General features: G+C 36.9%; 4 protein-coding genes across 9 annotated transcripts; all 4 read left to right on the top strand.

The window, feature by feature from the left end:
* Positions 1-100: 100 nt before the first annotated feature.
* Positions 101-6,653, top strand: LOC124208931 (ETS domain-containing protein Elk-3-like). Of its 6 annotated transcripts, none has more exons than XM_046606802.1 (6): positions 101-408; positions 1,568-1,895; positions 2,107-2,339; positions 2,404-2,649; positions 2,719-2,951; positions 3,021-6,653. In XM_046606802.1, the coding sequence occupies exons 2-6, from the start codon at positions 1,591-1,593 to the stop codon at positions 3,888-3,890; spliced, it is 1,887 nt and encodes a 628-aa protein (XP_046462758.1). In that variant the 5' UTR covers positions 101-408; positions 1,568-1,590; the 3' UTR covers positions 3,891-6,653. The 6 variants fall into 6 exon arrangements, with proteins under 6 accessions (XP_046462758.1, XP_046462757.1, XP_046462754.1 ...); XM_046606801.1 differs by lacking the exon at positions 101-408 and adding an exon at positions 639-772; XM_046606798.1 differs by lacking the exon at positions 101-408 and adding an exon at positions 640-1,078 and having other exon boundaries at positions 3,024-6,653.
* On the top strand, positions 6,462-8,562 carry LOC124208933 (calcium-activated chloride channel regulator 1-like). Its single transcript, XM_046606804.1, has 8 exons — positions 6,462-6,653; positions 6,768-6,886; positions 6,961-7,148; positions 7,287-7,464; positions 7,551-7,695; positions 7,756-7,986; positions 8,058-8,225; positions 8,329-8,562. The coding sequence occupies exons 1-8, from the start codon at positions 6,462-6,464 to the stop codon at positions 8,560-8,562; spliced, it is 1,455 nt and encodes a 484-aa protein (XP_046462760.1).
* A 38-nt stretch (positions 8,563-8,600) lies between these two features.
* On the top strand, positions 8,601-10,978 carry LOC124208932. Its single transcript, XM_046606803.1, has 9 exons — positions 8,601-8,738; positions 8,808-9,047; positions 9,117-9,288; positions 9,353-9,514; positions 9,602-9,763; positions 9,831-9,931; positions 10,011-10,116; positions 10,210-10,436; positions 10,526-10,978. Exons 1-9 carry the CDS (start codon positions 8,601-8,603, stop codon positions 10,823-10,825), a joined length of 1,608 nt encoding a protein of 535 aa, XP_046462759.1. The 3' UTR covers positions 10,826-10,978.
* Positions 10,979-11,052: 74 nt separating this feature from the next.
* Positions 11,053-14,599, top strand: LOC124208934 (protein XRP2-like). Its single transcript, XM_046606805.1, has 5 exons — positions 11,053-11,272; positions 11,346-11,552; positions 11,639-11,811; positions 11,879-12,038; positions 12,111-14,599. Exons 1-5 carry the CDS (start codon positions 11,151-11,153, stop codon positions 12,274-12,276), a joined length of 828 nt encoding a protein of 275 aa, XP_046462761.1. The 5' UTR covers positions 11,053-11,150; the 3' UTR covers positions 12,277-14,599.
* The last annotated feature ends 11,760 nt before the right edge of the window (positions 14,600-26,359 follow it).

Below are 26,359 nucleotides of genomic sequence, written 5' to 3'. Positions count from 1 at the left end.
ATTTCTTATGCGGATGACAAGGGATCTCAAGGATATATGCTATATGCATGATGCGGACGGCTCTATATAACTGTCTACTATTGATTTTCCGATGTCGAATACATGACACTGTATATGTATATATAGATGACACAGGCATCGTGCAGTTCGACATCAACAGAATACTTTTCTCTCAAAAACAGCTTTTATTTACATAATATATATGTTCTGGTCACTTGACAACATCTGCGCAAGTTCAGTCTCGTTCGTCGTGGCACCGAGCGTGATCCATTTTCATTCTATTTCCCTGTTTGTCAGTCCTTTAGTTGTCTAACGCGTCCGTTGCTTTACATGGTACTCGCCGTCAAGAGCAACCTAGCACCAAAACCTGTTGATTAACAGGGTTTCTACTGTGAGGAAAAAACGCGGGTAAGGGCTCCGAATAGTGTTAGAGATGTAAATATTACATGCATCAATATTGACCGATGGGAAGAAACTACAATTTTAGATTATCTTTAAAAATTAGCTTTAGATGTATGCTGATGTTATTTAGTTTCCATTTATTTTTAAAATATAAAAAGGAAATTCGCCATTCCGTGGGGCCATGTTGTCTTCTTCTGATTCGTTTCTGCAGTGTTTTTGTTTGTGACTCTTAGATGGCGCTAGTTGTTTAGCGTTTTTGGCTGCCTGAAAAAGCACTAAAGCAGGTGTCGTTTCTTCTCTGATCCCAATGTCGTTATTACTTTTTTTTCTGATTGAAAGATTGTAAATATTACATCCGAAAGGTTTTTCAGTGAGTCTACGCCATTTGGAATGTTTAATTGTATTCATTAAAAGTATACGAGGAGGAGTTCGTCTACTTTGTGTGTGTTTCGATCCTCATCACAGCATTATTTGTTGCCATGAGTGATGAGCTTGTGTGCTTCTTTATTCGTTTGTGCCTCACTTGAATCTGTTTTCCATCGCCTACTAATATAAGAGAAACTGCTTGTTGTCCCAAGCGAGCTGAATTTAGGCACCGTGTCGATTATCCTAGGTGCTGAGATGAGAGTTGAAGAAGCTGAAGATGAAGATGTTGCAGCTGGTGAGGCCTTATTAGGTATGTGACAGGAAACTAGATAAACACTTGAAAGACCAATTTCTCTTATTCTAAAGAATTCTATCAGAGACGAAGTCTTTTTTTCAATTTCTATCTCAACTACTGGGTTTTCCTGTGTGATTCCCTTTGGCAGGAAGGGACCTATTGAGCCAATTACTACAGTCATGGATGGGTCTTTAAATGAAACTTATTGATGTCTCCAGGCACTTGAAAGGTTTTAGCTTCATTCAGGATCCAGCCAGTCTATTCTCTCTCCCTTATTTCTTTTTTTTTGTCTTCCTTTCTTCCCATCTAAGAATTTGTCCAATTCCATCTTTCTGCTTAGTCCTGTTTAGCTTTCCGTTGCACATGTGTGTGTGTTGTCTGCAATGTTGTATCAATACTTCCAATCAGGCATCAGGTGAAGTTTGATTCTGAGGACTATTGATGTACATGGTGTAAACAACAAGTTATTCCACTCGGTGTTAATGAGTTATTCTTTTGTTTCAGGTTTTCCAGGTGCTTCAAATGCAATGAGCCAAAGTAGTAGTTTGAACCCGCTGAGCAGTGGAAGTGGTGCAATAGCTTCAGACTCCAATGTGACATTATGGCAGTTTCTTTTGGAGTTGTTGTTGGGTGGATCACAGCATGCTCATCTCATATCATGGACGGGAGAGGAAGGCGAATTCAAACTTTTGGATGCCGAAGCCGTTGCTCGCCTCTGGGGTCAGCGCAAAAACAAAGCCAACATGAATTACGACAAATTAAGCAGAGCTCTCCGATATTACTATGACAAAAATATCATTCGGAAAGTCATGGGTCAGAAATTTGTCTACAGGTAAATATTTCACACTTTATTTGATTTACTTGTTTGTATTCAGTAAATTGAGTAGAGTGCCAGTAAAATAGTAAAGCTATGCATTTTAAAAAGTCAACAGGAAATCATTGAAATGTCAATAACCTCTTTGTACAACATGTCACGTGACTGTCGTAATTCCCTCGAACTAGTCGTGTACGATTTACTCTAAATCTACTTTTTGTTTTATTAGATTCGTGTCATATCCGGAAGTGATGAAAGCGGATAAGTTATCATATTCCTCGCCCTCGTTGGCAAATCGAATGATAATGAAATCTGAGAAGCAGGAGGAAGAAGAGATCGCCGCTGCTCTTCGTGACAGCAACAAACAACATGCCGAGAAAGTGTGTTCATCCAACCCACAGGCAATGGGCCTACCGGGTTTCTATCTCAATGGAATGGGAATGCAGTCCATTGCTAGATTAGGTAATGCGACCCTATGCATTTATGGTATGTCTTGGATTGAAAACAGATATTTTTATTCTGGTAGCGTACGCATCAAGCGGCGAGGTCCCCGGGTTAGTTCGGCCCATCTCCACTACAGCGCCTCTACAGTTCAATAACAACAACAGTGTCCATGTTGTTAATCCATCGCTACCTGCCTATACACTGCCATCTGATTATGGACTCAATTTAAGCTCCAAAATCGCAGACTCCAAATCGAATGATGCAAAAGATTCGGCCAAAAGAAACAGTGAGGAAGAAACAGCGGCTCGTCAAAATAGTGCCAATTCTGGTGAGATTATTCCATTCGTATTTGGCTTTTAAACACAGACTTGTAATGCAATTATTTCCAAATACGCAGCTTATCCAGATGGGGGACAGAACTCAAACGAAAGAGTCGACAGAGATGCAACCGTACCACTCAATTTAAGTGCCGACACGGCTGATGACAAGAAAGCCAAGCGTGTAGCGAACGATGCCGAAAACATAGAAATGGATCGAATGAAACGGGTCAAAAGTGAACAGACCGAAGCCACGGATTTAAGCATGAAAAACACTGCAACTGCTTCACAGGGCCGCCTTAGCAGCCATTCGGTAACAGTTTTTCATTGGGTTGTAATTGTATTGTTACTTAATGGTCTTTTGTTGTTGTTGAATGCTAAGCAGGAGGCGAGCAACGAATTCGTCGGCAATCGGCTTTCTCGACCGAAAGCCAGACCCAAACCTCGGCCGTTGGTTCTTCCTGATTCATCTCTTTCCCATTTTCGGGGTGGGAATATGCCACCCGTTTCCAGTCCACTGAGCTCTTCGCCGTGTTCTTCGTTGTCGCCATCCACCTTGAATTCACCCGCCCCTTCTTCATCCCCATCAGTCTCTTCGCACAATCACGCCACTATGAGCAAACCTCCTCATTCGCCCTCGCTGCAGACACCGTTCTTCAGCAACTTTCCAGCTCCACTTCCGTCGCCTAGTCTTTTTCCAAACTACCCTTCTCCGTTTATTCCGCTGCAGACACCGCTGCCTCATCCGCACAGTCACGCCCTAAACACGGCTCAACTTCATTTTTGGAGCTCGCTCAGTCCCTTGGCGGTCGCCAGTAGCCCCCGTTATCCCATCAACAGTAAAGGTTCGTCCGGAAGCGTGAGTGGAGAGAGCGGAAGTGAAGGGCCTCCTTCTTCGGCCGCAATGCTCAGTGCCTTCCCTAGTTCGTCCGCTCTCCCGTCACTCTCGCCTTCTCATTTTACTTTTCCCGTACCAGCTTTCCCGTTTACTGCACCGCTTTCGTTCTCCAATCCATTGCGGTCTCCCCTTTTCACTCCTGGGCCTCATATGAACCTCAGCAACCACCGGAAAGAGCGGGAAAAGGTCAAAGAGGAACCCAGAGACGAAATGGGTCATGCTGATAATGAGGAATTGGACGAAAAATCCAAATCTGTTGTAAAAAGGGAAGAAGAAGGTGATGTTGCAGACAAAAGTGATGAGACAACTTCCGCGCGGACACGGTCCGTTTCATCTTCCCCTTCTGAATCTTGATTCATAGGATTGTCGTCTTCTATTTTCTATTTTTAATGGTTGTTTAGTTGGTTTTTTTCATTATTACTTTTTGAGTGAGTTTCGGCCGATCAGACTTGGTGTCTGGACGATTTTATTTCAATTTTTTTCTTTCGTTTCTATAGCCTTATCAACAACAAAGTCCTGCGGTCTTCCATTCTTTTCTCTTTCTTTTTTTTTGTCATTCACATTAAGTTGGATTTTTCCCCTTTCCCAAAATTACAACGATTGGTTTGTAATTATGGTCAAATTGAAATTTTCATTGCGACACTTTTTTTTAAAACTAGAAACTGTTTCAGACATCCATCAGATAGCCGATTCTAGTTCCTGCTAGAAGGTTCTTTTTTCTCGTTGTTGCTTTTATCGTTGATAATAGCGTATAACTTACGTTAGTTTCCTTTTGTGTTTGCCTGCATTTGTTGTCGTTTTTAGAAATCACCGATTTTCTTTTTTTTTTCAATCTTGATTTGGAGTGGGTGGCGAATGTATCAAGATGTAACTTGTTTAGTGTGTTAAGTTGTATATTGACGTGCCTTGACTCGACGGTTCAATCTTTCACCTATTTGGGATATGAAATCGCGATGCGTTTCTATAGCTTGGCATTATGGTACGCTAGAGAATGTGAGGATGTGCCGATCAAGAGGAAATACCTGAGGGATCTTCCCCAATTTTTAAAACAAGAAAAAAAATTCTGAATGTTGCCAATTATTGAATGACTTATTATAATAAGTGCCATCGCGTTCCGATGTTGCGGACTGCGTTTTTTCCCCCTCTTCTTACTATCATCGCTCCTTTCTATAATATTTTTTTCTCTTTTTTCAAAGCTAGATTGATGAAAGCTTAGTTGAAATTATGGATAACTGTTTAAAACGCCAAATTTTTTGAAAATTCATCGTAAAAGGGGACACCAATCTGTTCTTATATCCCAGAAAACCACCAGCTCAAACTATCCGAGGGTTCATTGCTGTGATAGTTAGGCGACTTGTTTTTGATTGATCGCAAGAGGAGAGAAAAAAAACTACAAAAGCTGTTTCATCCTCGTTTTGAAGAAAAACAAAAAAATTATTCTTTTCAGAAATCGGGGGTCATTTGAAAACATCATTTTGATCGGTGTCGAACGTACGCCTCTTCCTCGAATACCTGCTCCGTCTCTCCCACCCCTCTCTCCTTTGATTGTTTTTAAAAACTCGTTTGCAAAATACGGTTAATTCCTCATCATCTTTTATATTGTCTTGCTGATTGGAATGTGAAGAAAGAAACCCGACGGCTTAGCCGGTGTGGTGTTTCCGTTTTCTCTTCGAATCGATGAGTGTCAAATGAACGTACTCAACAATACACCATCATTACGCGGTACAATTTTCTTTATTACACGACGGCTATTAACCACCTGCATTTTATTTCATTCGTAATCGGCTTAAATCTAGTTTGAATTTATGGTATCGTTGCTAGAGATAACTAAGGCGCCATGGCGCCTACCTAAAAAACAATTACGTATCGCAGACAGACGTTAAGCGCCATGAACAAATTTATATCGAGACCGTTTTCTCCACATTTTTCTTTCGTTTTTTCTAACCTATTTGCCAAGTTGAACTGGGCAATCGGTGGTCAAATAATATCCTGACTGCCTTACTCATAGGTATCAAGAGGCTTTACTGGTTCATGGTTCGTATTTCTTATTGTTATTGCACCTTCGTCACTTGCATCACATTTCTTTCACAAGCCATCATTGTAAAAGATTTAGGTGAGCCGACTTATCATCAGCAGGTGGTCGACAAAAATTCTGACCGTGGGAAGTGAAGGAATCAACTTTAGCATCTAAAATTCGGCAACAAAGTGTTTGGTAGAGATAGTATATTCGGCGTCAAGGATACCAGGCCTTCAAACTCCTGAGTCGCGACTGTGCGATTGCAGTTTGACAAATGTCATTTAACTACTTTTGTTTAAACAAAAAACCACGGTAGTCATTGAACATTGGAAGAGGGAAAAACTGTTTTAACTTGTCACGGTCTGACAGATAGCTTCAACCTTTGATAAAGGAAAAATTCTATTTGCCTTGTAAATAAGGATCATAGATGAAACGATTTATAGCGATGGAGTGATATCACTTCACAAACTCGACTCACCATTACACAAGCCAGGCTTACAGTTCGAGTGCGTCATCCGACAGAAAGGCGAGTCAACAAGAACAAAAATAAGATAATATCGATAATAATATCTTGTGGCCTTAGTCTCGTAATTATAGGATGCTCTGCAATAAGTCTGATTCTATATAGTTCCGTTTTCTTCTGACATGGTCTTTCACCACACCCTCTATTTCAAGCAATCTCGAATACCGTAACATGTTCGATTAATCAAAAGCCTGCCGTCTGTCGGTTGTACGTCGGTCGAAAAAACCTTTCCCCTTTCTTATCTTGCTACTGTTGCAGGTGTCAAAATTGGGTTTTGGGTGGTGACGCGTAAATAGGACACAGTCAACCGACACTAATTTAGTTTGTTCTCGATGACGGAATAGAAAAGATCGTTTCGGGTATCGTTAAATAACATTTGTTTCGTATGCGAAACATCATGTCGATTAGGACAACTGTAATGTTGTGCTGGGTTGCGGTATTCTGGGGAGGTGTCCTGATCGGAACTATACATTCCGTCAGCTTGAACGGTAATGGCTATGAATTTACGGTTGCCATCTCCGAAGACGCTCTACAACTCGACGCCGAACAACGAGTTCCCTTCCTCGATGCTCTCAAAGTAAGCTTCATCTATTTCATTCATCTCGTCTCATTCAAACTTCATTCTTTCGTTTTAATTCATTTATCGAAAAAAAAATGCATTTATTACGATTTATGCTTTCTCGTTAATTAGAAAACAATGACGGATACGTCAAAAATGCTCTTTGATGCGACTGATTCAAAAGTCTATTTTAAAAAAGTTAACATTTTACTGCCGCGTGCTTGGACTCTTACTGGCGCACCAACATCGACGTAAATAAATCTGTTAAGCTGTCTCTACCTAGTTTTCGTTAATTAAATTTCAATTGTTTCTCATCGGTTTCAAGGTATAATTACTTGAACGCTGATATGCGAATTGAAACCACCATGACTGCCAATGACCCCGAGAAAGTGGTCCAAGCAGCGCGCTCCTACAATTCCAAAATGTGTGGCCAACCGGGTGAATATATAATTGCGCCACCCGAGTTTTTCCTCAATAGCAACGGCGCAACTGTGAAAAAGTATGGTGATCCAGGTAAGCAAGCGATGAGCAGGAATGAAGAAAGGAATGGTGATTTTTATTGATAATGACATGGAGCCAAACTAGTTATTGTAGTCTACTGTTTATAGCAAAACACTACATTTTTATTTGTATTTCATTATTACAAAATAGCTAAGGTGATGCTCCACGAATTCGCCCATTACCGATACGGTGTTCATAAAGAAAATGGAATTCCAGGAATGTTTATCGAGAACGGTGATAAATTTCCCTACACATTTAAAAATCCTCGTGGCGAATGGCAACTTACTGGATCCAATAATAGCAAAATTGAGGGATCGTACGCATATCCGTAAGAATATATATATATTTTATTATTTAGCATTGCACTGCTTTTGACATTATATATTCAGTGATTAATTGTTGCCAACTTTTTAGGGAAGACCACACGCGTTACTGCGAGTATCCCAATACTCCCGACATGACAGGTGATCTGACCGATCTCAATTGCAGATTCATTCCTAATATGACAGCTACAACCGGACCGACGACGTCTTTGATGTTCATGCCATTTTTACCTACAGTAAAATTGCGCTACTATTCTCGTTTGTTCTTCATTTAATTGATTGTTCTTTTACTATAGGTGACTAAATTTTCCGATGAAACTAATCATGACCGAGCAGCTCCCAACATGCAAAACTACTGGTGCCGCAATCGTAGCACCAAAACAATAATTTCGAACCATCCAGATTTAACTGACCTTGACCCTTTGGATGCCTCCACCAACACGGTACCGGAGTTTACTTATCTGCTCCCAGCATATCAGACTGTTTATATCGTCATGGATACCTCAAGTCACACCTTAACCGATGATGTACGGTATTTAATTAAAGGACGACTAAGTGAATCTTAGTATTCAAGTCTAATTCACATTATTATTTTTAGACGGTTTTCAATGATGTCAGGACGGAAATCGCAGATAAATTAATTCCGCAATTGGCTGCAACCAGCCCCAGGTCTTTTGTAGGCATCGCAACCATGGGTGGAACTAGTGTTAGTAGTTCAAATGGTCGTCTAGGAGGATATTTGACCGAAATACAAGCTCCCATTCAAGTAAATTATTTTTTAGAAATATTACTGCTTTGAACACATAATTTAATTTTTGCATGGTTGTTGCTTCACTGTTTACTTTTTCAAATTCAAAATGAACATTCAGGTCGATAACAATGAGATTTTATTAGCCAATAAGGTGAACGGATTGACTCGATCATCTGGGTCAGGTTTGTTAATAGAGAAGGCTATGCTGGACGTTGGAGAAGTTTTGACAAACTTCACACATTTGTCCGGGTCAATCGCGCTCGTGTTCAAATTGAATGAAATCACGAACATGGATGAAATGAAGGTTGAATCTGAGGCTGTCCATTTACTCAATCTCGAAACGCTCGTTTGATAACGTTCGAATACAACGACGAAAGCAGTAAAAACGTAATGGAGAGAAGCACATTACTGACTGGAGGGACTCATTTTCCCGCCAACTTAAATAGTTACCAGACTGTCATTTCGAGCGTGCTCAATAAGACCGTCGAGCTGGTACGAGATCCGAAATTTCTCAACAGAAGAGTTCAAGTAATAATTACGATTTATACTGTACTTCGTTTAGATATCTTGTTAATCACTAATTATCCGTGTATTTAGCTGCTTCGAGATCCGTTTACGAGTAATTCTGCAACGCCTTTCAGAAAATTTTACACCGTAGACTTTGTTCCAAGCTCAATAGAGATGCACTTTTTCGTACCCGTTGGAAGACCCAGTGACTATCAAATCTTGGTAAACGGAACGGATGGAAAAACTTATAGCTTGGCATCGGCAGAGCACGTTCAAAAATACTCAAGTTGGGACAGAAAGTACAAAATTCACACCTTTACCATACCATCGGTTAGAAAAAATTCATGAAGTTCTTCTTGCGGCTGAAAGAAAAATTATAAATTAATGTTTTGAATACAGACATCAACCTCGGCAACTGCTACGTTCATGGTCGATACGACTGGAGAACCGTTGTCAGGCTTTTACGAGGCTGTTGAAATTCTGGGTGAAAACGTTCCGGTTTACGTTGGCGGCGGAGGCCAACCCAAAAATCGAGTAATCGATGTCGAAGTCTATACATCTGGAAAAAATGGTATTCGATTTTTCCACAAAACTTCGTCAGGTTTTTAGATTTTTGATTCCATTTAAATCAAAAGGTGTCCTCAACATGGCTGACATTTACGAAGACCCTTCTTTTTTGGTCTTCGCTTCAATTCGAAAGGGCTATGCAGTTGCTCGAACACTTAAGTTTGCTGTTGCTACCGTTCATTGGCCAAACGCAACCCAACAATCCGTGTCTTTGAGAGACGACGGCCTTTGTACGTGTATTCCAATATGCCTCAAAAAATTAAGCCGAAATAAGTAGTGAGATTGTTCGACTAAAGCCAAAATTTGATTTTCAACAGACCCTGACTTACTGGAAAAAGACGGCATATACACGGGTTTCTACAAACCGACAGTGAGTGGCATATTTCACGTTTCTGTTCTCTTAGACGGTTACCGAAGATCCGATCCACTTGCCCAATTCAACAATAATCCTTCCAGTCGTTCAATACCCATCGATCAGAGTACGATACAATTTAATGAATGTGTGAATTATTTTGATAATAAATAATTCTCAATTTCCGTGAACAGACGAAGATTCGTCCTATCTCGAAGGGGGTTCTACATCCAGTTTTCAACGTTGGATTCCCTATGCTGCCAGCCTTGACGTGCGGTCGGCGATTTTTTACGAAGTACGTTATTCAGCATCATCGTGCGACACTAATATTGAATAAAAACGTTTGCTAAGCTACGAATAATGATTTTTTACAGGAACGGCCGGCTCGCATCATGGATTTCCGAATCGACAATTACGATTCAGAAAACCAAACAGTAACTTTTTCTTGGACTTCTCCTCAAGATAGTTACGGCAAAAACAGTAAATCAATTTCGATATTTTATAACACCAGCATTCAGTAACGTAAAATAATTTATGTAGCTACTTAAAATCTTTTTTTTTCTCTCTTTACAGCGTCGGTTGCTTCCTATCGACTGGTGTACAGCTTATACCCAGATCAGATTATCAATAATGACGGACAAATTCCGGAAACAGCTGTAGAAGTAGGTCCAAGCACCATCGTAGAGGGATCTTTAGATCCTTTGCAACCTTTTGTTCGTCATTCTGTGACCGTCAACCTGGTACGAGATGGACCCGCGCCCCCTTCGATGTATTTTACCATAAATTCCAAGAGTACATCGGTATGTTGGCTCACGCGCGCTATTTATATACATACATATTTTTTTCTTATGAACTTGACGATATTTTTATTGTTTATTTGTGAATTTAGGATGTAGAGTCGTATGCTGCACCTGTGGTTTACCTTACCGGGTCAGAGCCCCCTGTTACTACGACTGTCTCAAAAACAACAGTCACTACTCCAACAACAACGGCTGTTACAACTCCAACTACTTCAACAACAACATCCAAACCTACAACTGCCAGCACTGCTGCGAGAACATCAACGACGACGACGAAACCGTCATCGACAACAATGGCGCAACCGAATGGTGCTCAAATCACCCGAGTTTCATCAGCCTTATTCTATTCCTTATTCTCAGTTGCATTGATTTTAATTTTCGCTTTGTGAACAACAAAATGATTTATTTTATTTTAATTGTAGGAAACTTTTCTTTTCTAACAGCTTATCGTATAGTTTTTAACGATTAATTGAATAGAATATAATGAAACGATATGAATTATTAGATTGTACGTAAATTCGAAATAAACTGAATTAAATAAATGCACGAATCCCATAAATACTATAGCCGACATTGAGAAAAGGGAGATATGCAGGTCGATTCAGTAGCTAGGCAACCAACAACGGCTTGGCTTACACAACAACAGTCTTTGTCGGTGTTTTCGTTTGATCACAGTTTGTTAATATTATTTGCTTTGGTTTTGTGTTTTAGCAAATGGGTAACGTATTTAAATTAATTCGAAACTGGCTTAGTAGTCAGCCAGATGATGATGCCGAAAATGTAACTCATTTGGATCAAAGTAGTTGTATTTCAACTGATCCACCAGTTTATTCTTGGTTAGTTCGTTTATTTGCCCTTCATTTTGGCTGTCATCATTATTTTGATGTGCTCTTTGTTATTCAAATGCAGGGACAACAAATCTGAAGTTGAAACAAACCAACTTCGACTGAACCATTTGAACGAACTGTACATTTTTCGAAACATCGTCTATCAAGGACAACAGTTTAAGATTGAAAATTGCTTGCGTTCGCTTATCCTCGTTACAGGTTTCTTCGACAGCATTTTTGTCGACGATTGTAAAGATTGCAAAATCATTTTGGGACCCGTTAAAGGCAGGTAGCAGTCCAGTACAGTAGTTTGAATCACATGTCAATCAAGATAGTTAAAAAGGTTGCTGTGATATGTTTTGTTTTGAATTTTAGTATCTTCTTGCGAAACTGCAGTCATTGCGTTATAGTGGCGGCTTGCGGACAGCTCAGAACTAGAGACTGTACTGACGTTACCTGCTATCTGCTTTGCGCAACTCAACCGAGCATCGAAATGTCTTCCTTAATGAAGTTTCAGTGTATTTCACTCGATTATCTGGGATTACATGGTTACACAAACTTATCACTTGATGCATCCGATTAGCAAGGAAGTAATTTTATTTTACATGGTTTTAGGTCACCTTGCCAACGCTAGACTAAACTCGATTATTGTTAATCGATGGTCAGATGTATTTGATTTTACGCCTACTTCGTTGGAAACTAACTGGAAATGTTTGGCGATTGAAGATCGTTTTGAGGATAATCTAAATGAAGAAGAACTAATATACTGTACCGAGTAAGAATAATTTTTAGTTCGATTTTGCATGTTTACTATTAATTATTTTATCGTCTTTTACCGTTTCTTTAGTCACCAAATTGTCTTTGATCGGACACTTTCAGCCTTACCATTTGATCACCCGATGGTACCCGTTAACCGTAATTCATATGCAGCTTCCGCTGCTCCCATCGTCTGGGATAATTCAGAAAATTTTTGCAATTTGTTAGCCTCTAGCCTAATCCTAAAAAAACGATAAACTTTTCCTAAAACTATTACATGTCTTATACTTTCAATATTCAAATCAAAACCCCTTATCCGAAAGTATTTAAATTGGTTGTATTTTTTAAACGTGATTTTTGTAAGGGATATCGCAAAAGAAATAATCGTTTCTTTTTTTGTCTTGCATTATATAGGGGGCTAATAACTATGGCACGCCAAAAGGAAAAAAAAAGTTCCCTGCTTCATCATCTAGTGGTTAGATTTACAACTAAACGCAAAAATTTTCTCATTTATTACTCCAAAAAACGGAAATTTTCCCCGCTTCCCGTTTCGTCGAGCCGTGATTTATCGGTAACTGCAGTTGAAAATTGCAGATTATCTGATTATTGTAAAAATGTTTTGTGTTTTTGTAGTAATCTTCATTCAAACATTTTTTATTTCATCGTCAGCGGATCCAATCTGGTATTTCGGATCGGCACCAAATTTGTACCAGTTATAGATGTGAATATGAAGAACACATAGTCAAAGAATGAAACTTGTTCCACGATCTGTTCAAGAGTTGCAAATTTTTTCATTTTAGTTGTTTTCCCTATTTCTTTGGTGCGCGCGCAACTCCATCCCTCTCTTCCTCCCTCCCTTCGCTTGGAAAGGGAGCGCGTGCTCCAAATCATAGGGAATAATAACGAAATAAAAAAATTCATAACTCTTGAACAGGTTGCGGAACAAGTTTCATTCTTTAGTTCTTCATACTCACATCTATAACTGCTGGTACAAATTTGGTATCTCCATCGCTAGGTGGCTTACAGGATGAATGCAGCCACATAATAAGACCGGCATGGCCAAAAAACGAAGAAATTTCGGGGAATTTTTTTCCAACATTTCAATCGTTAATATCACTAAGCTGGGCTTCTAAGCTGGGTGGGAACAAAAAATGAAAATGATTTGAAGAGATGGGCTATCCCATCATTTTAAAAGTCCAATTAGATTATTTTTAGGTGCAGTAGTTGACGAGAAAACTGCTGCAGAAAAACAAAAACAAAAAAAAATCTAAATTTTGGCTACCCCCTCAAAAGTTTTTTTTAAATATCTCCAAAACTACAATAGCTAAGCGATTGCGGTTTTACCAATTGACTTAGCGAAAAATTTAGAACACAACTCATCTGTTTGTTAATTTTTAGAACCCCTAGCGATGTTTTCCGCGTAATCAAAAACCCCCAAAACGGTCTCTTTGAATTGCGGACGGCTGGTATCAAGCATTTTAAAAGATATTTAGTTTTTACTTGCAGGAAAAGGCTGGAGAAGGGGGAGAAAGTCTAACTCATATGCCATCTACCCACCAAACAGCCTAAGTTCTTGTAAATTGGTGTCTGCAAGTAAGAAGATTTCATAATCAGCTGTTAATATCGGCAACAAACAAACACGTGCTGCCTTGCATGCACTTGTAAACAGAGCATTAGTAAGAACTTAGGGGGTTTGGTGGATAGATGGCACTTGATTCAAGTTGACTTTCTTTCCCTTCTACGAAAAATCAAACCTAATATTTATTTTTCCTTATTTTAATTACAAATTTCAACGTAGCTGAACTCGCCTTTAAAAACTCTTATTTGTTTGTATTTTTTCATTATTTTGCTGTAAAAACGCCTACCCGACAGGTTTTAACACGGTGAGATTGGACTGTGTCCTTAATATAGAGTAGGCCTAGTCCATGGTTTATAGGCCAACAGCCATTTCAGCAACGACACTAGTTTTTAAAATTTAATGGCCATCTTTCTTGTTTATGCTAGAAGCGCGGATTTTAAAAATGTTTCTAGTAATGATACTTTAATGATTTGTTCCATTCAAACTGAAATTTTATTATCATAACATAATCACCAATGTGAAAGAATTGTAAATCGAGGCCAATTTTCTCTTCTTTGCTGGATATCATTGTGTTCTCTATAATCTTCTCGGTATTTTTCTTAGTACATTTATCCACTATACTACATAAATAATTATGTCCAGTGACTCTTCAATATTACATCATCGACGCCATTTAAAACTGGAATGAAGTGAAACGTAATGAAGTGAAACGTAATATGAGCGGAATGGGAAAAAAAGTGGGGTCCATGGATTTGGTGCGGTTGAGTGGTGGATTGCTTGTTAAAATCCTCAAAACTGTGGGGATTTTGCTAGACTCAAATAGCATGTGAAAAGGGATACTTGAATTTCTAAATTCACCCTCACTATTTAAAAGATCCAATGCCAAGAATAACTGTAAAAACTAGACTATAACTTTACTAAATGCTAGAAGAACAAAATTTAGAACCCTAAGCCTTTTTCAAAATGTCTTCCTTGTTTGGCGACATAGCTAAGGCCAAGAGCTTACCCTACATAATACAGGAGTTTCTCCAACCAATTAAAAAAGCATAATAAATATAGCTATTAACAAGCGATTCGTGACTCAAAGCGTCCGAAAAATCCCATTTTTCCGGAGGTAGTTTTCGGATCGTCATCCGGAAAGAGACTTTAAAAATCCGGAATAGGTCTAACCTACTCAGAATCACAAGGCAATTCAAACGAAAAAAAGCCAGATTTCTATCTTTTTTTGTTCCCAAGATAATCGGGATTGAAATTCGTGAAATATTGTTAAGAAACGGAAGGCCAGGCTTAGACTGTTTCAACGTGACATAGTCTATTTTCCAGTCTAAAGCTAACATTTAGACACAAGTAACAACAACCCAGGCTCACGCATTACTGCCGTGCAGCCTCCAGTGCCCGCTGGCCACTACGGCGCACAACACAAACCGATCGTCACCACGGCCGTTCGTACTAAACGAACGCGCTGGCCATGCTTTGTGTCATTCCAGTTTCAACACACACACACAGATACACTCACTGACCATTCTTTGGGACATTCCAGGTCCAACACACAAGTACAAATTCACACACTAACACAGATTAAACAACAGGGCACAACAGCCCGACCATTAAACCGATAGCTACCATGACCGAGGTAAGTTGAGGGGAGGTGCTCCTAGCGCACTTTGTCCAGGGCAGCTTCCAACCAGCGAGAGAGAGCGACTTCCGAGTCTCTCAGTAAGAGAGTGAAAAGGAACAGGCGTTACTCTTACGTCCAGGGGAAACAACTAAAAGAACAAAGGGACAGTGAACGGGGAATTATAAGGAAAAGCAACGTTTAACGTTGCGTCGACGGCAACACGTTACAATATCACGAAAACCCAAAGCCAATTTCTTTATATATTGTAATTTTACCTTTTCTGAATGAAATCCACTATTTTTTCTACATTTATTAAATTTGCGCTTTTAATTTTTCTGCCTTGTACAATATGACATACGATGTGGTCATGTGGATTCAAGTTCGGAAGCGGTAGCTGCACTCGTGTAAGTACTTCGTGGGTGGGCATTGAACATTTTTCTTGTCGTTTTCTATAGTAATCAAATTCCTAATTTGATCATATTTCTTTCAATATGATTACATATAAAAATTAATTGATGAATGACATATATACATCAACATCATCGTCGTCGCTTGATTAAATCGTAATACGCTTTACTCGAAGGCGGGGTCGGGTTGCTAACTCCCAGTGTTTTGTTTCCTTCAGTGATTTTTGAACGAATTTTTATGTTGATTAAAAATATACTTAAAACACATGTACATATTTAACACTTACTAATTCATCTTCGTCCGGTTGGCCGATTATTTTCTCAAAGATCCAGAGTACCGCTGAATGCGCTGCAAAGGATTTAAAGACCATTTAAAGGAGGAATTCAGAGGAGCTGTATCTGAAATAAAAACATTCAGATTCATTATACATCTAAAAAAATTAATTTTCCACATTTTTAAAAATTTATCAGAATACAGAAAGATGTGGGGCGATAGCATTTCATGTACCTTCTGCAGTTAGTTTCTATTCTATCTGGTTATCATTTCATAAATTAACATTTTTTTCAAGTTTTGACCTTTTATTTTTCTGTTGCCCCGTTTCACGTTGACCTATAACTAGCTAGGCTTGTGTTTGGTTGTACTTCCCCTGCGCTGAGTGAAAACAGAGAAGTTGCTAATAAGACAGAAGGACTTCAATATCATCTTTTAGATAGTCATGGGGATTGTTACCCATCTTTTCTGTTAAACCCTTGCCTAAACTTTGGGTTCATATTCTGGTTTCTTTAAATAACTGGATTAACTGAACAGGTAGGTTTCCTTGTTGGAGTCTATCAAGTCAGTGCTTCCCTTCATCGTTGACTATAATGCACTTCGTATTTTCGTAATCCAATAACAGTTGGATAGCAGGAACACAGTAATAGCTTTATGCAAACTTCAACTATTAATGTTACAAGGTTACATGTATATGAATATGAGTAATGTATTAGTGGAACTAATCGTATTAATTTCATACTTATAACAACAATAGATTCTTTTTTATTTTATTTTTTAATTTTGGAATGGTTGATCTTTTATTGAGCTGACAGTGATAGCTGAGGTCATGGTCATGACGGAGGAAGAATAATATCTGAATACTTCGTCATACTAAACGATTGCTACATCATTTTTTTCTGTGCCATAACCCGATAGACAAAAAAAAAACAAAAATAACAACAACAAAAACTTCGACTTTTTGACTACTCTTTTCCGTCAAGATTAGAAACTTCGATTCTAGTTCGTCGTTAGCCTGTTAAGCAAAAATTATTCCAGTGATTCTAGATTAATTGATTTAGATTTTTGAAAGCACGGTGTGTTTAGGAATTACAACCATTTATTTGGACTGTTGGTAGTATGCAGAATCAAGTTGCATATTCAATACTGTTTAATTATGTATGCGTTTTAACTATCTTGTTTAATGCGTGTACTATCTTGATCCCTATTAAATCAGGTACAATCAACAACAGACAGAAAACCCGAGGGAAAAAAAGGTAGTTAAGCTACAGCTATTTTTTTTTAAGTGCAGCACAGTTAAAATATTTCCTCATGCCCAAAAATTACATAAGCAGACCTGGAAATGGAGTTTCATTACTCTTCAGTGGCACTGGTTTTCTAAAGCAGATAGGAAAGAGATGATTGCATTTGACTGATTCCATTTGAACACAATGAGAAGTTTAAGTCTTATTTTGGCAAAATCATGTCTTATTATTTATGCATTTTTGTTCTATTCATCACTTACGTAAAGAATAAACAAAAAAACGCGCTGAATTTGATACTTAGGGTGAATGGAATGGACTTGAATGAGATACAAACATCAATCATTAGATTTAAAAGTGGAGTTCTATAAGTTAATTAAGCTTTTTTACTTTTTGACGAAAGACAATGGATTACATTCCGCTCAGAACTATTTCTTAGCTTTTTATATAATGACGAGCTAAACAGGGTTTCAGATCCCGTAAGGAAATTCTTTTTTTAGTTGGAAAAACGAATTTTCAACTCAAATTTCTCCGATCAAGATCACTAGATTATTCAGACAAATAAAATATTAAATTAATTTGAGGCCACTCTCAATTTTTAATTTGCAGTAAAAAAAACTTCAAACTTTTATCAACTCTCACTCGTAGGGGAGAGTGGGGCGATCTGGCGTTCGGGTCAGATGGCTCAATTGATTTCTTGATGGGTTAGAATTGCAATAAGATATTGAAAAAATCAGGAGATTTAGATGTTAAAAATGCGCATCTTAAAACCAAATTTCATGGTAGTACAACGAACGGTTGATGAATGAAAAATGAAATAAATTTTTCGTCTTAAAATTGGGTCGTCCTACCTTGACTTTTGAATCAAATATCGGCTTTCCCGATTACTTTAAAATTATAAAAAAATATGTAAAATATTCTACGTTATCTTCTCTTTAATCCTGTTTAGTTTGTTTTATATTTACAATAGTTTAAATAAGAAATATTCAATAATATACCAAGACCCCTTTGTTGGGGGCGCATCGGCCACACAGCGTCGGGGCTTTTTGGCTTACATAAAATTGCATATGATAGCAGTAAAATTATTTTTGGTCAACTTTTTTCGTGTTTTTAGTCAACTACCTATACTTTTTTAAGCTTTTTATTGATATTCCGTTGGTGGGTTGCATTATTGGGTTATTTTTTTAAATTTTGAGTTTCTACTGTCAGTCAACGGTTTTTCCTTAAGAAATACAGGGGCCGAGACACCCCGGCGGTGTGAGCAAGTGTACCCGCCCCGTATCTGGGGCGGGTTTGCTCTCTTTTTTTTTTAAATCGGTAATAATCTAGTCTTAAATGTATTTAGATGGGATTGAAAAAATCACCATTTAAAGCAGGAAGGATTCTCTTTCTTTTAAGATTCGGTTGGAAAATAAGGGAATGGGAGCTAAGAGAAAGAAAAGTGAGCCAGTCGCCCCACTGTCCCCTACTTGTGGCTTTTCATTAAGTAGTAATAAAATGTGAAACTATTCGTGATAAAATACCCTAACACGGGTACAGTAAGCAGCAGGAAATCTCAATCTGACAGGTCCTTTGACTTGAAAAACAGGTTGGGAGAGCCGGGTTAGTTGAAAGGACTAATCAGGAGGACAATTTATCATTTAGTTATTTGACTTTTTAAGAAATCTGATTGAAAATTTGTTATTTAAGAAGATCTTTTTTGACAGATTTTTGAAAAGTTTTACTATTACAAAAAAAAGATATTGATAAAAAAAAAACCAAAACTAATTTTTATTTGACAAATCCACAATATCCGCTCGCGTTTCTTCCTTATCTATTATAACCAAATAAATCAAGAAAACAATTATTCAAAATATTATTGTTGCAGGTAGCAGTCTACTATTTCAAATGGTTCCTTTACTTGACTGCATCACGGGTTAGACAAAGTTGATCCATGGCAAAACGTGGTATGTTGGTAGCATAAATTGGAGTGTCAGAGCGTAACAAAATGTAATTCATTTCAGCAATTTGTTCATGAACCTTGCAGTTCAGAAAAATTGCTCATTTTGGACATGTTGTTGACAGTAATGGGATTCGCCCTTATTCAAACAAAACTGATGCAACTAAGAATTTTTCCAGACTTATTATGTCGCTGAGTTACGTTAAAAACGATGACAGCTAGCTGTCATCTTTTTCAATTTCCATTCAAACTTTTTTCTTTGACAGATTTTGATGGATTTGCTGGGTCTTTTTTCCGTAATCCACAGCACGTAATCCACAGCGTCCACAACAAAACCTGCTTGTTCCACAATAATGGCATCCATAACTTTATCCATCGAGTCTTCAACAACGTCATCTAGATACTCAGAAACGGCATTATCCGTAGCTTTAGCTAAAGTATGAGCAAAAGCTTCGGTAACAATCTCAGCCAGACCATCAGCCCCAGCGTCGCCCACAGTCTCTACAGCAAATTCAACTAAGCTGCGTCACCTAAAATTTCTTCTGGCATTGCCTAAGATTTTTCCTATAATGTCGCAGACCTTTTTACCAGCAGCCTTTTCTACCCTGCCACCCACCTTCGAACCCACTTCGTCATGCGCAATATAATGAATGACATCTTGCACAAAGTCAGGCACGACGTGCTGTACCGCCAGAATTGCTACAATTGGAATGAAAAATATAATAGTCACTATAGTCGTGATCGAAATTTTAATCATTATTTTTATCAAAAATCAAATTACTTTATTTTAATTTTATTCGCGAACAAATGCCAAAGAAAGATTTGAAGGAAATAAATGGTTTTCAATTATTTCTGTGACGTCTGCCGAATAGAATCTTAATGCTGTACTTTTCTTCTGAAATAATTGAGATGTTCAGTTTGACGTCTAAGTAGTCTATCCTCATCTGTCTGTCTAAATAAATGGAAGTTGACAGTAGTTGTAAACGTTTGACATACTTATTTGGAAATATTCTTTGATTGTTCCACGATTTAAGAGTTCGGTGGATAAATGTACAATTTTTTAACGAGTTAGAGAGCAGCAGTGAATAAAGTTCAAATTCAGTTTGACTATCGAGTTTGGTAAATTATTTGCTTTTGCACCAGCCAATTTTGTGGAAGAGATTTAGAGAGTTTTAGCAAACCGTGTCATATTTACATTGCAGTAGCAGAAGTAGTAGCACAAATGTGAAAAGGCTGTTATACCAATACTTTCACATACTTAAACTTTCAGTTTATTGGTGATATACTTTATGTGACCAGTAAACAAGCCAGTACCCAATAAACGTGTCCTTTCTCAGAAAGCGAACCAAAGAAGAATAAAGAAGGCCAAGATGGACATCTTGTGGTTTTCAATGAGGCCAGAGTTAATGGCTAACGTCTCTTTTGTGTGAGGCATTTATTGCCTTTTATGCTAGTTGCAATATAACTGATTTCATTCATGTCGGACAACCAACCCAAAGGTGAGCTTAATCAAGGAAAGAAGTGGAAAGATGCTAAAAAAACTTTGAAGGGACAGTCTGTACTACTTCCTAACTCCAATTGCACACAACCAATCTCCAAAATGATTGTAGTCACACAGTATGATTTACGCAATTGGGTCTCGGTATGTGTAGTATATATTCAATCAAAAAGTTGTTAAACTAATTATAAATATTCTGTTTTGAACAGTTTCGTGTATATGTCATGCCTTTTTTCACTCCGTAGAGAAACAGGATTTCATACACACGCTCTTAATCTCAAGCTTTTGCTTGATAACACTGCTACATTTCTGTGACATCAATATGATGTACTACCGGTATCATTGTACACACAATTGGTAGGTAGAGGGAATGATTCTGTGTGGTATTTTTGCCACTTCTCCCTAGATACAATTATTATGTATGTTTCTCACTATTTTTCTTCTAAATATTCTCTGATGTATGTATACTATCTCCCTAAACTACATTCCTTCCATGTCCCATATTTATAAACTCCTTTTATGAAACTTGGATCATCCTAAAATTTATTCACACGAGGACCCTATATTTGAACGACAACGAACTATGAATAATAAGACAAAGCATTGTCTTAAGGTTTTTCTGTTTTGAATACGATGTTATTCCTCGTGCTAGTGATTGGGAGCTGTAATTAAAGTTGACTTATTCATATTTTTGTCATAATATGTTAAGTTGAATTTTTTTTCCGACCTTACCAAGAGGGCTGATTCTTTCTTTTTTTTAGACAAAGCATTGTCTTAAGATTTGTCTGTTTTAAATACGATATTATTCCTCGCGCTAGTGATTGGTAGCTGTATTTAAAGTTAACTTATTCATGTTTATCATTATATGTTAATTCGAAGGTTTTTTCGGCCTTACCATGAGGGCTGATTCTCTCTTTTTTTTAGACAAAGCATTGTCTTAAGATTTGTCTGTTTTAAATACCATATTATTCCTTGCTCTAGTGATTTGTAGCTGTACTTAAAGTTGACTTATTAATGTTTTTGTCATTATATGTTAAGTTGAAGGTTTTTTCGTCCTTTACCAAAAGGGCTGATTCTGTCTTTTTTTTCAGACATAGAAAAGTATTAAGTTTTTTTCAATAGTTATTTCAAATTAAATTTAAAAAGTATTTAGCAATTTCATCATTAAATTTTACAATGAATAATTTTAAAATATTAGAAACTGAAGATAACGTGGGATTATGAACAAAACAACGAACGATGTTTTATCAGCTATTAATTGTCTTAAGACATTGCATTGTCTGAAAATTATTTTTAATTGTAAAGGGGAGAGCTATTTTACGAGGAAAATCTTTGTTTTATTGAAATTAAAATTTTATTTAATCAAGAATAACATAAATGATTTCTTTTTTAGTCAAACGATCTTAAGAGTTTAATGTAAGAAGCAAAAAAACAAATTAAAAAAATTCAGACAAAGCCTTTTCAGAAGAATTACCTTGTTTTTCGATTCGTTCGAACGGTCGACGGTTCTCTATGGGAACCCAAAACCGCCACTTTTTCATTATACAAATATTTTCAAATATTTATGTATAAATCAGAAAACAATATAAATAAAAAAATGTAATATGAAAACTGGTAAAAAGCATTACTTAAAGAATCACAATTTTCACGAAATTTTGACTTGTCTGAGTTTGCACGTTTGCACGACAGAGGTTCGCGCATGGCCTCCGGCGGTATATTTGCAGGATAGAGAAATCCCTTACACACCTTAACATGACCTTGACATGGCAAGTCTCTGTAAAAATCAAAACGAGGGAAGCTATTGTGGAAAGTGGAATTTAGACCTAAGGTGGAAAAAATGTAGTCACAACCGCCAGATAACACCAGTCGTTAAGCAATTATTTTAGAAGTTTTTCATTTTTTATGGGAGTACTAATTAAGTAAATTTATTTATTTTTTGGTCGCACCGCATATTTTTTTTCTAATTGTTAAGACCAAAAAGTCCGAAATCTGTCGTAAAAAAGGAAGAAGAAGGTGATGTTGCAGACAAAAGTGATGAGACAACTTCCGCGCGGACACGGTCCGTTTCATTTTCCCCTTCTGAATCTTGATTCATAGGATTGTCGTCTTCTTTTTTCTATTTTTAATGGTTGCTTAGTTTTTTTTTAATTATTACTTTTTGAGTGAGTTTCGGCCGATCAGACTTGGTGTCTGGACGATTTTATTTCAATATTTTTTCTTTCGTTTCTATAGCCTTATCAACAACAAAGTCCTGCGGTCTTCCATTCTTTTTCATTTCTTTTTTTTTGTCATTCACATTAAGTTGGATTTTCCCCCTTTCCCAAAATTACAACGATTGGTTTGTAATTATGGCCAAATTGAAATTTTCATTGCGACACTTTTTTTTTAAAACTAGAAACTGTTTCAGACATCCATCAGATAGCCGATTCTAGTTCCTGCTAGAAGGTTCTTTTTTCTCGTTGTTGCTTTTATCGTTGATAATAGCGTATAACTTACGTTAGTTTCCTTTTGTGTTTGCCTGCATTTGTTGTCGTTTTTAGAAATCACCGATTTTCTTTTTTTTTTCAATCTTGATTTGGAGTGGGTGGCGAATGTATCAAGATGTAACTTGTTTAGTGTGTTAAGTTGTATATTGACGTGCCTTGACTCGACGGTTCAATCTTTCACCTATTTGGGATATGAAATCGCGATGCGTTTCTATAGCTTGGCATTATGGTACGCTAGAGAATGTGAGGATGTGCCGATCAAGAGGAAATACCTGAGGGATCTTCCCCAATTTTTAAAACAAGAAAAAAAAATTCTGAATGTTGCCAATTATTGAACGACTTATTATAAGAAGTGCCATCGCGTTCCGATGTTGCGGACTGCGTTTTTTTCCCCTCTTCTAACTATCATCGCTCCCTTCTATAATATTTGTTTCTTTCTTTTTTCAAAGCTAGATTGATGAAAGCTTAGTTAAAATTATGGACAACTGTTTAAAACGCCAAATTTTTTGAAAATTCATCGTAAAAGGGGACACCAATCTGTTCTTATATCCCAGAAAACCACCAGCTCAAACTATCCGAGGGTTCATTGCTGTGATAGTTAGGCGACTTGTTTTTGATTGATCGCAAGAGAAGAGAAAAAAAAAACTACAAAAGCTGTTTCATCCTCGTTTTGAAGAAAAACAAAAAAATTATTCTTTTCAGAAATCGGGGGTCATTTGAAAACATCATTTTGATCGGTGTCGAACGTACGCCTCTTCCTCGAATACCTGCTCCGTCTCTCCCACCCCTCTCTCCTTTGATTGTTTTTAAAAACTCGTTTGCAAAATACGGATAATTCCTCATCATCTTTTATATTGTCTTGCTGATTGGAATGTGAAGAAAGAAACCCGACGGCTTAGCCGGTGTGGTGTTTCCGTTTTCTCTTCGAATCGATGAGTGTCAAATGAACGTACTCAACAATACACCATCATTACGCGGTACAATTTTCTTTATTACACGACGGCTATTAACCACCTGCATTTTATTTCATTCGTAATCGGCTTAAATCTAGTTTGAATTTACGGTGTCGTTGCAAGAGATAACCAAGGCGCCATGGCACCTACCTAAAAAAGAATTACGTATCCAGACAGACGTTAAGCGCCACGAACAAATTAATATCGAGACCATTTTCTCCACGTTTTTTCTTTAGTTTTTTTCTAACCTATTTGCCAAGTTGAACTGGGCAATCGGTGGTCAAGTAATATCCTGACTACCTTACTCATAGGTATCAAGAGACTTTACTGGTTCATGGTTCGTATTTCTTATTGTTATTGCACCTTCGTCACTTGCATCACATTTCTTTCATAAGCCACCATTGTAAAAGATTTAGTTGAGCCGACTTATCATCAGCAGGTGGTCGACAAAAATTCTGACCGTTGGAAGTGAAGGAATCAACTTTAGCATCTAAAATTCGGCAACAAAGTGTTTGGAAGAGATAGTATATTCGGCGTCAAGGATACCAGGCCTTCAAACTCCTGAGTCGCGACTGTGCGATTGCAGTTTGACAAATGTCATTTAACTACTTTTGTTTAAACAAAAAACCACGGTAGTCATTGAACATTGGAAGTGGGAAAAACTGTTTACTTTGTCACGGTCTGCCAGACAGCTAAATAAATAAATACCCTTACGGAAAAATCTCATTAAAAATCATAAAGAAATACATGAGAATAACCTTGATTCTCATTCATTTTTTCTTGATATTTTGGTGAAATTAACAGCAAAATGTCATGTGATTTGTGATATTTGATGAGAATTTGGGACATTTTCAAGTTTAAAATCAGCCGTTTATCATTTATTTCATGTGAACAAAGTGAGAATTATGTTATTTCTCATCTAAATGTAAATGATTAGTCGCGTAAATATAATGATATTTCACTGAGGTTTCACCGTAATCTCGCTTAATTTCTCTTTTCACCACTAAAATGTTAATGATTCTCTCACTAAAATTTGAATGAGAATTTGAGCGCTTTTAAATGAGATTTTAATTATATAAATTGAAAAAAGAAATGCCCGACCAGGATTTAAACCTCGACTTCCAGGATGGCTCGCCAATCTGCTAACCACTAAACCACCAATTGAAGCTTTTTAAGATGCAGCTTGATAAATTGATTAGTTTAGTTAGATAACAACAGGATTATGGGACTTAGAATAATTCACACAAACAACACATATCAGAGTCAAATAGAAATTTTGCTCAAATTTACTTAGTGCGTTAAAAAACTTAGTAAAAATATCTATGATGCGTTTTGACATATACCATATAATATATTGGTTAGTTTAGTTAGATAAAAGCCGGATTTAGGGCCTTAGAATTATTCACACACAAAAAAACACACCAGAGTCAAATAGAACTTTCACTCAAATTTAATTAGCGAGTTAAAAAAAATAGTTATCCCAGCCATTTTATGATCCTAAAAACATCATGTAATTTTGTTGAGAATTAGATAGCTACCATATATTTACGAATGGTATAAAATTAAAAATGTTAAAGTTCAAAAAGAATTTAAGGTCAGAATATTTCATCCCAGGTAGGCCTATACTTATTGCTGATTTTAACTGATATTTGTGCGAGAAATTGACAGATTTTTAAATCTTAAACCATGTATTAAAACAATACAAGAAAATATTTTGATGTCATCTGTAGAAATAATTTTCCCTTGATTGTATGTATAAACATCATTACAAAACATAAGAAAATATTTACGATTATATACTTATAATTTCACATCTGTAGCCTATCTCTTGAATTGTAGCTGATTATTACTGACTTTGTGTTATGAATTTGAAGATTTTAAAGCCCAAAATTGGGTAAAAATAATTCCAAAAAATCTTTTGATTCCTTAGTGGGAACTGATTTTCACATGATTTTAATGAAAAATCTCACTATAAAGCATTAGAGAAATTATTGATAAAAAGCTCTTAATAAATGATAATATACAAAATAATTATAATTAAATATCATGATCTCACACCTAAATCTACCTGATTTCTGATAGACATTTCATAAAAAATTTAATGATTTTTAAGCCAAAAAACTGTATAAAAGAAAACAAAAAAATCTTATAATGTCATAGGTAAAATTGATTTTCACATGATTTTATACAAATACGAAACATCAATAGAAATTAATGATTGATAACTCAGAATAAATGATAAAATATTGATTTATTATAAGAATTTATCATGATATTCCCGCTTAATAATCACTGTTTTTTTTGCAGATTTTTCATGCGAAAAAACTGCGGAAAAATCATGAGATTTT

Source organism: Daphnia pulex, chromosome 12 (genome assembly GCF_021134715.1).
Source record: "Daphnia pulex isolate KAP4 chromosome 12, ASM2113471v1".
NCBI lineage: Eukaryota > Metazoa > Arthropoda > Branchiopoda > Diplostraca > Daphniidae > Daphnia > Daphnia pulex.
Note: the sequence above shows the minus strand (reverse complement) of the source record. Positions and strands in the feature narration are given on the sequence as shown.

Coding starts and splice junctions, on each gene's coding strand:
- LOC124208933 (XM_046606804.1), top strand. CDS start 6,462: ATGCGAAACATCATGTCGATTAGGACAACTGTAATGTTGTGCTGGGTT. Junction 7,465..7,550: donor GAGGGATCGTACGCATATCC/GTAAGAATATAT, acceptor CCAACTTTTTAG/GGAAGACCACACGCGTTACT. Junction 7,696..7,755: donor TCATGCCATTTTTACCTACA/GTAAAATTGCGC, acceptor CTTTTACTATAG/GTGACTAAATTTTCCGATGA.
- LOC124208934 (XM_046606805.1), top strand. CDS start 11,151: ATGGGTAACGTATTTAAATTAATTCGAAACTGGCTTAGTAGTCAGCCA. Junction 11,273..11,345: donor GATCCACCAGTTTATTCTTG/GTTAGTTCGTTT, acceptor ATTCAAATGCAG/GGACAACAAATCTGAAGTTG. Junction 11,553..11,638: donor TTGGGACCCGTTAAAGGCAG/GTAGCAGTCCAG, acceptor TTTGAATTTTAG/TATCTTCTTGCGAAACTGCA.
- LOC124208931 (XM_046606799.1), top strand. CDS start 1,259: ATGAAACTTATTGATGTCTCCAGGCACTTGAAAGGTTTTAGCTTCATT. Junction 2,340..2,403: donor GCAGTCCATTGCTAGATTAG/GTAATGCGACCC, acceptor TTATTCTGGTAG/CGTACGCATCAAGCGGCGAG. Junction 2,650..2,718: donor TCAAAATAGTGCCAATTCTG/GTGAGATTATTC, acceptor CCAAATACGCAG/CTTATCCAGATGGGGGACAG.
- LOC124208932 (XM_046606803.1), top strand. CDS start 8,601: ATGGAGAGAAGCACATTACTGACTGGAGGGACTCATTTTCCCGCCAAC. Junction 8,739..8,807: donor TTCTCAACAGAAGAGTTCAA/GTAATAATTACG, acceptor CCGTGTATTTAG/CTGCTTCGAGATCCGTTTAC. Junction 10,117..10,209: donor AGATAGTTACGGCAAAAACA/GTAAATCAATTT, acceptor CTCTCTTTACAG/CGTCGGTTGCTTCCTATCGA.